Source organism: Natrix helvetica (genome assembly GCF_964273705.1).
Source record: "Natrix helvetica genome assembly, chromosome: 3".
NCBI lineage: Eukaryota > Metazoa > Chordata > Lepidosauria > Squamata > Natricidae > Natrix > Natrix helvetica.
Window position 1 is genome coordinate 84580870 of NC_138549.1, and position 13468 is coordinate 84594337.

The 13468-nt window shown below is 43.0% G+C and overlaps 1 protein-coding gene across 1 annotated transcript in view; it reads right to left on the minus strand.

The window, feature by feature from the left end:
• CNN3 (calponin 3) overlaps positions 1-6112 on the minus strand; it is a 39746-nt gene extending 33634 nt beyond the window's left edge. The window contains exon 1 of the mRNA XM_081947203.1: positions 5606-6112. Within this exon, the coding sequence (XP_081803329.1) occupies positions 5606-5662 (57 nt within the window). The 5' untranslated portion in view covers positions 5663-6112. The remainder of the gene's footprint in view (positions 1-5605) is intronic.
• Positions 6113-13468: the final 7356 nt, after the last annotated feature.

Below are 13468 nucleotides of genomic sequence, written 5' to 3' on the forward strand. Positions count from 1 at the left end.
TCCCTAACATTCCTGTTATTTAGAAAGGGTTTTTCTAAAGGAAAGGAAAGGGGGGAAAATCCTAGTTTAATATTACAATTATTTAAATGTACTGGGTATTTTATTGACCTGCTCATATATTCAACATTTCAGAAAAAATATTCATTTTATTTATCAAGCTTGCAAACTGCCACAATTTCCTTGGACTCCTGACAATTAACAACAATTACATATATACATCAAGAAAATAAAAATATCTGCAGGAGACAGCAACATAATTATATTAGAGTTCAAATCAAAATAAATGTAATACAGCTTCATCAACACAAAAACACAGAGATGGTGTCATCCTATTGTGAAAACACTCTGGAAAAACTCTGTTTTCAACATTTTCTGGAAGACAGTCAAAACTTATCTAATTGTTGGAGGAAGGCTGCTCCATACAACAGGAAACACAACTAGGACTCATTCCTCCTCACCTCACCAAAAAAATAACCACTGGCAATTTTTCTAGGGAAGAAAGCTTGGACAAGCTGATTTTATTGAAGAAGATGGTCCTGGAAATATTTTAAATACTCATCACAGTTAATAAGCTTGACACACAGTTTAGCCTAAAAAACTCCAGCCTACGTTGTATATAAAACTCTTTTTTGGATTCACCTTGTCCTTTTATGACATATGGCCTAACATTATACTAACATAACCATACTTCAAATGATTATCCTTGTAACCAAAGGTGCTATTCTGCAGCTTCTGACCAATTCTAGAGAACTGGTAGCAGAAATTTTGAATAATTTGGAGAACCAGTAAATACCTCTTGTGACTGGCCCTGTCCCCATCTATTCTCTGCCTCCCAAGTCCCAGCTGATCGGGAGGAAATGGGGATTTTGCACTACACTACCCCTAGAGTGGGGAGGGAATTGATATTTTACAGTATCCTTCCCCTGCCACGCACACCACACCATGCCCACCAAACCATGCCACACCCAAAGAACGGGTAGTAAAAAAAATTGAATTCCACCACTGCTTGTAACAATATTTGAAACTGGATTTCCAAATTACTGAAGTTAGGAGATATTTGGAAAGGGTTTTTGAAACCCTTTCTGTTTTGTAATCTACTGTATCATTTGTGTGAGTGTGTGTGTGTGTTTGACAGAGGGGATCTGGCTAATGTTATTGAAATTAATGATTTCCACACACTGCAGTCTGCATTGGCTTAAGGTATAAATTATAAATCCCCCCCCCCAAATTATTCTTTGATTTATACATTCTGTTTCTTTAGCATATACATTTATCCTGCTGAAGGAGCCTTTACAAATGGATAAAGGCAGAAATTTTGTCTACTAGACATCATTTTCTATTAAAAGGAGAGAATTCGTAAGATTAATGTGGTTGGCAACCCATCACTATATTTAAATATAATTTTTAATAATGCATGTTTAATAATTATAAAATATTGAAATAAGAAAGCAAAGTATATGATAACAAATTTTCTTGTCCCTGCTTGAAAGTAGGAAACTTTTAATCAGCACCTCCCAATATTTTTACTGGTATATAAATTCTAACTGAAGTCTTCTCATAACTGAAGAATAGTTTGCTTTGTGACATAAAGGGCTGCAATCTTAAGAAATTTAACTGATTGTGCTATTTTGACAATATTTGTTGCACTGTTGTTAGATACTTTGTACAAATAATAAGCTTTTCCCATAATTTTTGGTTTTGAATAAGAGGAATTTTGAATCCCAGAGCAAATGGACTTAGTTAGAAATAGATGTCAACAGAACTTAGAAGCAGATGGGCAAGAAACTAGTCTTAGTGGAATTTGTCCTTTTAATTTGCTAATGCTTATGCATATAATATTGACCTTATTCAAGAGTTGCCCTTCTATGGTTAGTTTCTAATAACATGCAATAGTGCAATATCATAGAAAATGGGAAAAGACCATCAAGTTATTGAAGAGTAAGAACTATATTCTATTGAAGAAAACAGGACATATAATTGAGTGGTAAAACATCTAAGACCATAATAAAGCCTTTCTGGCTCTTTTATCATGCCAATCCCTGTATATTAAAAGAGAGAAAATTTGAACTACACTATTTTCTTCTGAGCAGTTGTCCTAACTTTGCTACCTGTCCATCTGTCTACAGGAGAGAAAGACTTAATGGATTGATCTATTTTGACCTACTTGTGTTTTATATTTCTTGTAGTAGCTGCTTTGAATTTCTATGCCTAGGTTTAAAGGAGAAATATAATACTACATGTATCATTTTCTAAATGTTTTATGTATTAGGTATCTACTGCACTTAATAATAAAGAGCGTTCATTCAATTCTCAAAAGTGTATTAATCTTTACAAAGTGTTTTGAGTACATATCTTTCCTTTTCCAATACATGCCAACAAATAAATTATTTTTCAATTAAGGGTTTATGAGACTACATTACTAATCATTGAAAGTACTTTATATTTTGGAATGAGTATTGGAAACAACCCATTTTATTTGCCACGTTAGAAACTTAGATACATAATTAATCATCTTAAAAGTTAGCAATAGCAGAAGTGATGTTTGTTCCAACAGGTAGCCCAGAAAGCAAAACGCAAACAAAACAAAACGAACAAAAACAGCTGATCCTAAACAGGTAACAATTGAAAGAACTACACTGGGAAGTTTAATTAGGAAGGAGAATTATCCATACTTATTTTGGAGGAAGCCCCATTGAAATAGCTGGGATTGAATTACAAGTAAAAATGCACAGAATTGGGTGATCCAAGAATAAAACAAGATGGATCAAGCAATATTGGAGAACCATAAAATAAGTAGGGTTTTTTTTAAGTTTTCTGTTCTATCACCAAAGACTTACATTTTGTAACATTAAAAAACTTGTGAAATTCATACTGTTCTATGCCTCTGGGTCACCTTGCTGTTATGACAGGAGTATGTTACCATGTAGGAAGTAGGTACGCATGCACACTGCACTTTTTTCCAGAGGAAGACTGGGAATATCTCACAATATACTTCATTTCCCAGGAGACTTAAGGGAAACTTAAGCCCAAGTCGCAGAAGCTTCCTTTGTGTGTATCTTCCCCCATCCCTCCCCACCACTTTGGACTTCAGAGCAGTATGGAGACAATGAATATTCTGTGCACAACACCCACATGGATTGGCTGGTCTCCCCCCCAATACCCTATGATGTAATGCAATTGGAATGTGCTGGGGTTTTGAGCTGGAAGTGTAGGGAGGGGAGGGAGATTTAGGTGACACTTCTCATCTGTTTGGCAGAGCAAAGAGGTTCAGCAAATTAACATGACAGAGCCGGGTAGATCTGCCAAGTTTCATTACCTTTTCCTATATGCTCTATTTAGGATGGAAAGGTTCATTTTAAATCCCCGAGAACACGCTCCAATTCCTGAATCAGTACATCACTGTTATCTGGGAAAATATTGTTGCCTAAGACAGGAAATGAATATAAATTAGGCAACATATCAAATAAGTGGTTTTTTTAAAAAAAGTGGTTGCTTTAAAAAAAATCCCTAAACTAGCAGGCTATGATGGAAGGATTTAAATGAGTTACAGTGCTGGGGGAGGGAGGGAAAGGAGGGGGCCAGCAGGATGTTCAGGGTCCTGCTGTTGTCTGCAGATCTGCTCTACTAGTTTACAACAACAACCCTACTCTATTGGCATTTTAATCTAGCAATCTTAAAACCGCAAGGGTTCGAAAGTAGAAACCAGCCTGCCCTCAATACAACCGTTTCGGGGGCTTTTAAAATCACTATTGTGGGCTTTGGGAGCTCGTTCTTTCCGTCGTGTTGTTGGATCGCTTTCCTTGGCCGTCAGGAAGAGTGGTCCCCCCCCCCCCCGAGCCAAAGCCCGTTGCAGCACAGAATCGGAGGACAGAAAGGCAGGCGGCGCATCCGTCTTTTCCCCAACGCACCATCCTCGCCTGGCGCTCGCTAGCGCTCGATCGGAGCCACGTAGGCTGAGAGCACCTCCCGCTCCCCCCGCTGCCGCCATGTCCCGAGCTTGGGTGGGTCCCACAGGCAAGCAGTAGGAGAGCCAGTCCTCCAAACAAGGGAGGAAGAGGGGGGGTTCCCCAACCCACCCACCCCCTTCCCCCGTTTGTCAAGTCCGTCTCAAGAGTGCACAAGTCCCGAGCAAAAAAACGCCACTGGGCAAGCAAGCATTTCGCTGCCTTTGTCTCTCTTCTTTCCAGCAGTCGGAGCTTGTCCTTCAGCGGTTCGCCGGACTGAGATTAACCCTCGGCATCTGCAGTGTTGAGTGGTTGGAAAGAAAGGAGGGGACGAGAGGGAAAGGGCCCCCCTTTTTTCTTCTTCTCCCCGCCTTTCCTTTCTGGGAAAGTACTTTTCCACTCCGGGAGGAAGGCAGCGCAGAGGCCAAGAAGAAAAAGTTTAAAGCGAAGCAGAAGGCCTCCTCGTCTCCCCGCTCAGGTCGACCCCGACAAGCGACGAACAGGTCTCCTCCAGCCCATGCAGAAGTGACGAGGAAAAGCGACCCGCAATAGAGGAACCCCCGCTCAAGCCAACAGAAACCTCCCGGGGAGGGAAGACCCTAACCCTAATCTCTTCTCTGCACACGAACACACACGGAGGGAGGGAAAGAGAGAGACAGAGAGACAGAGACACACACACAGAGAGAGAGAGAGAGAAGCGGGCGGTGGGGAGGGTCGGAAGAGAAAGCCGAGTAAAGGAGGGGAGGGGGCTGGCAAGCCAGGGGACGCCAGGAGAATCGCGGGGTAAGCGTAAATGTTCTTATGAAGAGGACGACGCGGGGAGCGCGCTATGCATTCCATTAAAAGGGACCAGGGAAGGGGAGGCGGCTATTGGGTGTCCTGGATCTCTTACAAGAAAGGTGCGCCTGGTCCTAGCTTATGAGTAAACCCCGCAGGGAGAACGTTTAGCAAACGAGAAAGACCGGCAGGGTTTCTATTGGGGGGGGGGAGAGAAGGGAGCCCATTTTTGTGCGCGTGTGTCCAGGAGTGAAAGCCTCAGAAAGACCAGGGTAGGGTTTGGGGTTTTTTCCCCCCTTGCATTGGCTATGACCCCGGGCCGCGTACCTCAGCGTCTGCGCGAATGTTTCCTCACAAACCGAGTAAGAGGCGAGAGGGCATTTCTCACCCAGGTTCCAACCCACGGGATAAGACCGGGACGATATCCTCCCTCCCCCCCTTCCCCAAATCCAAGCTGCCAATTTCTTTTTAAGGACCAGCTTAGGGTACGTGAGAAACTCCTTCCTCTGAAGCCTCCCTTTCTTTGCGCCCCCACCCCACTTAAACCAAACAATGGAGCGAGGGGGGGGGGGGCTGGAAGAGGCCGAGAAAATCAAAGACGCTCCAAACAGGAGTAGGGTTTCCAAAACCTGAAACTATGTGGGAAAAGAGGGGGGGCAGGAGCCGGACTCCAATCTCCCCCCCCCAATAACGGAACGCGCAGGGAAGCGCCGCCGCGGCCCCCTTCCTTCCTTCCCTCCCTCCCTCAACTCTTCCCGCGCCTGCCTCCATCCCACGCCTTCCCCTCCCCGACGCAAACAAAGCGGGAGAGAAAGCCAGCCGCGGAGCTGACGCTTGGGCTTTGACCGCGGCGCTTCCCTTCCCCACCTCGGCGGTGCTTTTACCTTATTCTTCACCTCGGCGGAGAGCCCGTATGAGGGGCCCTTGTTAAAGTGGGTCATGGCGGCGGTGGGAACAGCGCCGGGTCGGTGTCCGAGGTGGGGACGCGGCTGAAGCTCTCCTGTCTGCGCTCGACTGGATGCTCGGGGCTGCCAGTGGGGCGCGAGCGAGCGAGCGCGCTGAGGGCGGGCCGGCCTGGAGAGGGAGGGACGTGGGGGCCAAGCTGGCTGACGGCGCCCGCTGCGGCTTAGATCGGCCTCCGAAACTTCTAGTCCCGCCCCGGCCCAGAGAGCAGCCTTGGCGCCCCTTCTCCAAGCCCAACAACAGCCATTCCTCTCCCGGCCGCGGGAGGAGCACCCGGGAGGGCAGGGGAACTCCCGCTCCTCTTGCCGCGTCTCCCGCTTTTGGAGTCCTGGGAAAAGCCTTCAAAGGACCGGCCAGTTGCTACCAGTCGTTTCTCCCGCGTGAGCTCTACACGAAACCTCTGATAATGCTGGCTTAAACCGTGGAAGCCCGTTCATCAATCCCGTGTCAAATAAATCCATTTACGGCCCGCTCTCACGTACCAATCGCAGCTTGCTCGTTAATGATGCGCCAGGTCAATCACTCGCTGAAGGATGGGTGCGCTGCGCTCGGGGTGGTAGGCTATTAGTCCTACCTTGAGTGGCTTGCCTGGCCATGTGGGCTGGGAACGATGGGTGTTGTGGTGTAGCACCAAACTGGAGGGCACCTGATGGGGAAAGCTGTTAAAGATTAAAAGAATGGTGGTTCGTTCTCCTAATCCTAAATGCAAACTGCTAAGTGTTTTGATTCAGAAGGAGCAAGGACCTAGCAAGTATGTTTAGGATTGCTCCTTTAATCATATAAACTAGCATAAGTTATCATGGGAAAACTTCGTCATTTGAAGTCTTTAAAATGCACATGGATGTAATTAAACATGTGAAATATTATTTGTGCTTTATTCTCTTTTAGCCATGCATCCACCAACACATGTCTGTCTGTCCATCCATCCATCCATCCATCCATCCACCTCTACCTACCTACCTACCTACCTATCATCTACCCCCCTTTCTATCTATATCTATCTTTTGGAGGAATTATTCCTATTATAAACAAGCTATATGGAATGCATTTAACAAAAGCTGTATTGTAGATGAAGGGGCTGTTAGAAAGTTTGGGATGTTGCTGGGAGAAAGATGGTACAGTTGGATAGAAGATAACTTTTTCTTATGGATAACTGCAAAAAGTTATTATGAAAATCTATTGAAAGCTGTGCATTTGGATCATTGGAGCCTCAGGGTAGTTGGAGGGAGAATTGGCAGTTGTTAATGACTGGAAGGGAGTTTGCTTAGCTTCTGCCAAGAGAGAAACATCAAAGAAAGCAGGAAGGAATTACTTGCTGTTCAGAATTTTGTAGCAACATTATGGAAAAATAATGTGCAGGAAACTTTGTTTTAAGAATCCTGAAATGGCCACTAATTTTTAACACATGCTATAGAAGGGATAGAATCTTTTTTAAAGTTTCCCAACTGGATCAATACTGGGTTAGCTTCCCCCACCGCCCCCCCCGGACTTATACAATATTTGTATATAAACTAAGCATACACATGTGAATCCCTCTGTATTTAGACTGTCCTTTGCCTGGATCACAGGAATTATGGGTTTATAAATAAGATTGCTATTTCTTTTTGTCCTTTTAGCAGGGTTTCTTTACTTCTGACAGACAGAAATGCACCCCATAACTGATTGTTGCTGCCTCTCTTAGATGCATATAATTTGGATAAATGTAGTGTATTGGGTTTTGTTTGCCAAAATTTTTTAAAAAGTTTTGATAATGTCCTGTTGGTCAGCTGCCATAAAATGTCTTGTATGCGAATAGAATTTATATACAGCCTTTACAGGGGGAAACCTCAAGGCCGAAAATGTCTCCTTATCTAGGTTTGTTGTGTGTGGATATAGGTGTGTGGGTGGTTGTGTTTTTACATGGAATTCTAAGTTTATTTGAGTTCCCATGTGTTTACGTGGAATGCTAACTTTTATTTGTTTTTGTGAATTTGCTGGGCCTTTATGGTAAAACAAATCTATTATAGGAAATGTTCCTATTGTTATTTTGGAGTCTTCCGAAATGTGACCGTGAAACATGGAAAAAAGGTGTGGAATGAAATTTCAAGGAGAGACTAAACGTTGCAGGAAAAGAGCTGAAGATCATCGGTTCTCCTTTCTCTTATTTCACTTTTCTGTTTAATAAAGGAAGGCCCAGATAGACTCAGAACATAGAACTTAGAAGAGTGCAGTATTTACTATTTTGCTTCTATCACATCATAAAATATTAGATCAGAAGTATTTGTCTGTAATATGTAAAGTCTCCTTTACCTGGATGCCAGAGAGATGGAGGAGGAGGAGGAGAAGTCTTCTGATAGCAATGTATTTAGTTCTTCACAAATGTAGTTATAAAGAGGGACTTTTACTTGGATTCCACTATTGTAATGTGTTCAGTTGAAATAATTTTAGACTTCACCATCCTGTTTATTTTGGATTCTTTCACTTATAAAACTCTTAACTTGAAAAGCCAAACTAAAAAAAAAAAAAGTGACGTAACCCAAATCCTACTAAGCCAAAAGTCCACATTTGTCACATTTTAACTTTGGAGAGCACATAACACACACAACATGGCTACCATCATAGTATTGGTGAATCACTAAGTACCAGAACTAAGAGATTCCTGCTGGCCATCATCTATTATCTTGTTGGATAATTTCTGCTACCTGCATTTTTAAACAGAGACTAAATTTCAGCTCCCTGTTGTTTTTGTTTTCCGAGACTGCTTTTAAAATAAATTTGCAGGCTGAGAAGCATCCTTGAAAAGAAAGTGTGTGCTTAACCATAACTTTGTTTCAAAGTGCAGTACTTCCCGTTTATTTTTATCATTTAGACAGTCTATAAATGAAGAAAATCATGTGGGGCATGGAGATTGTTAAACATAAAGAGGTGCTCTGAAGTACTGTATTTGGATAAAGTATATGGCCATTAAAAGGTGCTATATGAAATCTTATCTCCTCAACTCTTATTGTGATGCCTTATCCTGGTAGGTGGATGTCCCTTGCAGGGATGAGCAAAGAATGCCACGTGTCTATGGAAAGACTATTTAATCCCAGCAGGGTCATTCAAGGTATGAATAGTCCAGCTAAAGCAACTTTGCATTTGTGTTGGCTGCAGTGCTTTAAAAAGAAACTGTAAATGAATGGTAACTTCATTGCAGTGGTGAGATTCAAATTTTTTTACTACTGGTTCTGTGGGCATGGCGTGGCTTGGTGGGCATGGCTTGGTCGGTGTGACAGGGGAAGGATACTGTAAAATCTCCCTTCCCTTCCCACTCCAGGGAAAGGTTACTGCAAAATCCCCATTTCCTCCTGATTAGCTGGGACTCGGGAGGCAGAGAATAGATGGGGCGGGACCAGTCAGAGGTGGTATTTAGTTCTCTGAAACTACTCAAAATTTCTGCTACTGGTTATCTAGAACTGGTCAGAACCTGCTGAATACCACCTCTGCTTCAATGACAATAGAACAGTAATGTTTTATACTGTGCAGGTCAGAGAAGGCGGGGTTAACCACCTCTGTATTTGATCAAGAAAAGCACATGGACAGATAAGATAAATAACTAATGATATAATACTAGATGGTAGGCCCCTTAGGTCAGGAGTGTCATACTTAAGGCCCAGGGGCCGGATCCAGTCTGCGGCTGCTTAGATCTAGCCCAAGGGGCTGCATTGGAAATAACGAAGGATTGGTCCGCAGTGCCTCTGCTACCAAAAACAGAGCTCATAAGAGCCACGCACAGCCCCCACCCTCCGAGCTGCTTTCACTGGCAGAGGGCTGCAGGAGGCCCTCGCAGCCGAAAACGGAGCTCAGGTGCCTGTTATCACTGGCAGAGAGCTTGGGCCACCACAGGTGCCCCTGATATGAGTGAGATCATGCTGGCCACACCCACCCCAGCCCCCCAAGATTAAACACAACTCTGATGCCACCCTCAATGAAATCAAGTTTGACACCCTTGCCATAGGTCATGTGGCACTCAACATGCTACTGAAGAAAAGCTGAGGATCTATCATAATAATATTGGTGTTTATGACATGAATAGACTAAAGCAGTGGTTCTCAACCTTCCCAACGCCATGACCCTTTAATACAGTTCCTCATGTTGTGGTGACCCCAAACCATAAAATTGGTTTCTCAATTCCTAAGACCATCGAAAATATGTGTTTTCTGGTGGTCTTAGGCGACCCCTGTGAAAGGGTCGTTCGCTACGTTCCCTCTAAGCTGCACGGCTGCGCTAGCGCGCACTTGAAAAACAAACGCCGCGCAGTAGCTTCCAACTTCCGTGCAGTGTTTTTTAGCATGATGAATCCAGAGCCAAATCCTCGGCTCTGCCAGCTGCCTTCCTCCCCCGAAACGTAACTACCCAGCCGGGGAGAGCAACGAAGCCGAAATGATACCATTCAATTCAGGACCAAGAGGAATCAACAAGCTGGGCAGGTAAACACCCCCCCCACCTGCCGCCGCCACCACCGGCAGCAACCCCTGTCTCCGTTCAAGCTTGTCGCGGAGTGACTGCCAGTTCTGTCTTTCAGCAGGCCCAGCCAATCACCGCATGAGCAACTTAAAGGCGGTCATGAATAATAAGTGTCTCCCGGGCCCTCGGGGATAGACTCGGCCTCCGCACCAGGACTGCTTTTAAAGCTCTGAGCGTGTAAGGCAGGCAGCGAGTCCGCAAATTGTTTTCCTGAAAATAATCTCCACTTAACGGAGAGGGGCTTCCTTGTGATAGCTGTGAACAGGACCACCGGCCCTGAAGGGCTGCTGGAAGCACATTAGAGCACTCTGCCTTTGGGGAAGCGGTTGGATTTCAGGTTACCGATCGGTCTGTTGCACATATCTATTGAAAAGTATAGGCGCGTAACACACACACACACACACACATTTAGTCTGGGAGGGGATTTCTTTCTGTTTGATTCTGAAAGTGTAGGGTCATATACCTCTTTCCCTTATCTATCAGGGGAAGGCTTTGCTGACACTTGCATGCTGTCATTATCTATTTTCTTTTTAAATGCTTTGAATTAGTCTTCTGTTTTTTTTACCAATGGCACCAGAGAAGAAAGGGATAATTTTCAGGAAACAGAAAACTGACCTAATGTATTGGTTTGCCTCTTTTATGCATCTTTGTCTGAAAGTCTGAAAATTAGTACTTACAAATCAACATTTCATCACACATTCCATGCATTATTATATCATTTGCGTATGAAAAGGCTGTATATTAAATGAGCCATTTAATATATTGAAAACCAACTTTATTTTCTGTTGGTTCATCCTCTCAAAGGTGACTGATCAGATTTCTTTAGCAAGTTCAAATTGGCTAACCTCCATGTAGTTTGTTTTGGCAGTTTGTTCTACTAGTTTTGGGGGGATCAGCCATGGTCAGCTAGGTGATACCATCCATAGTATTGATACAGCAAATGGTTCCAGTTCTTGGATCATCATATAAAAACAAATGGTTAAATATATTTTACAGCCAGCCAATATATAAATGTTGTATACATGCAACTCAATAAATAATAGGTTTGTTTCTTTATGTACCCCAATTGCTAATCTACATCAATTAGTAATTTATTCATCACTTGCTAATATCACTGCAGACTATTGGATAGTAAGGGGGAAAGTATGAAGCATATAAAGTAATTCATAGTATGAAAATGTGGATAGATCCTTTTCCCATAGAGAGTCATCCATTGAACTTGAATACAAGTAGTCCTCAACTTACTATATATATTACATAGTCATATATTATATAACAGTTTTAATTAAGCGGGTATCTTGAATAAACATAACTTTGAATTTCAAATAACACTGATTTTGTTGTTGTCTTGAGAGACATCTGTGAAAAAAATTCAGGTGCTCAGGCATGAAAATGTGCCGCTCAAACACTATACTTTTCCGCTCACACTGAAAAAAAATTAGAGGGAACATTGGTCGTTCGACCCCTAAAGGGTCCTGACCCACAGGTTGAGAACCACTGGACTAAAGGCTTTGGGACCCTAAGTTGACCTGCAGTAAAAGAAAAACTGAAGTGTCAAAAACAATTACAGTGGAGAACAAGAAGAATGTACTTAGGAAAGCACAATACGGTGAAACATGAAATAAGTTGACTAGAGAAATTCGCTGTGTTATTCCCAACGTTCTGGAAACAAGGATTCATTCTTCAAGAACTTAATGATGGATCCATCGTGCACCTCAAGAGTAGAGTAACCAAAAAGTATGTGATAACCATCAAGGAATATCTCTGCTCTCTATTGCAGGGAAATAAAGTTGTTGTAAGAGTTATATATCATCTGGAGCTGGCCTTGCTACCCCAGTCCTATTGGCTTCCACAGAGGTGAACATTTTTGCAGAGTACCAACTTCTGGATAAGTATTAAGAATACAATTGTGACCTCTATACAACTTTGTAGACCTCAAGATAGCCTTTGATACCATCAATCAACAAGGCCTGTGTAGGATTGTATCAAAGTTTGGCTGCCCCATCAGATTCATTCAGATGGTAGGCCAGTCCCATGAAAGCACAATGGCCAGAATGGTGGATGGTGGAAAATCCTCCCAGTCACCTATAGTGTTAAATAGGGTTATGTGCTGTGTGCTTGTACCCACATTGTCCAGCTTGATATTTACTGCCATGCAGAATGATGCCTCTCTCTAGAAATACAGGACCACCAACTTTGTATATCTCTAAAGGTAAGGCATCTTCCCCTTTGCTATTGAATAGCTGACTGACAGTTTCCATGGCTTCAGTTATTATTGGTGGATCATCCATGGAGCTGTTGATACTGAATGGGGGAAATCCTCTATATCACTGTCCCAAAGGTGCTTTTTCAGGAACTGGGCTTCCTTGTTTTATCTTTGAAGGCGTTTATAGACTTCTGTCTATCACTGCATTGTAAATAGATGACTGTTGCTTGAGGACTGCTACAGATTGTTCAGCTTATGTCTGTGGGATATGAGCCTACTGTGTAATGGGAGTTGTGTCATCTATGATCAGGAGAGGAGAACTCCCAAGAGTCTGAGGTCCATAGAGTGCGTTAAGGGCTTCATAGAACATTTTCAAGTCATTTCTATCAGCATATCCATGTATTATGTCTGCCTTGGTCAAGACATCTAGCATTTTATGCAATTTATTCTGGACTAACCTACTAGTACTGGTAAAGATGTTTTTCTTGTCATTTAATGATAAATCATTCTGATGGACGTGATGAATGTGATGCTTTACAAGTAGCGAAGTCTGTGTCTTCATTCTCATTGAACCAGTTATGCTGCTTATGAGTAGAGGGCTCTAGCTTCTTCAATGCAGATAAATGGATTTCATCCCTGAAGCATTCCTAATTGTCCTCAGAACTGCCAGCAAGGTGTAGGTAAGCAAGCTTAGTTTCTAAGCCTTCAGCTGATGCTGAAGCTGTGCTGGGTGGAGATGTTTAGCTTGCCCACATTCATTATTTTCATGGCTTTACTTCCTCATGGTCACCTCTTGCTTCTTAATGTCTTCATTTTGAAGACAATGTGTCTTTGATCTGTCCAATAGTAAGCATCATACATTCTGACATTCTGCCTGTTTTTTTTTTCTTTTGACAAGGACATAGTCATTAAGATGCCAATGCTAAGAGTGGCAGTGCACCGTCCTAGGAAGTCATGTTACAGACTTGGTAGGCAGAACATTCTAGCAGTGAAGCGGTAATATGCTACACAGAGTAGATTATTACTGTTACACTTCTCCGTTCTACGTCTCCCAGTGACTCCCTGCCAGGCTGTAGAATTGCACCCTGTTTTT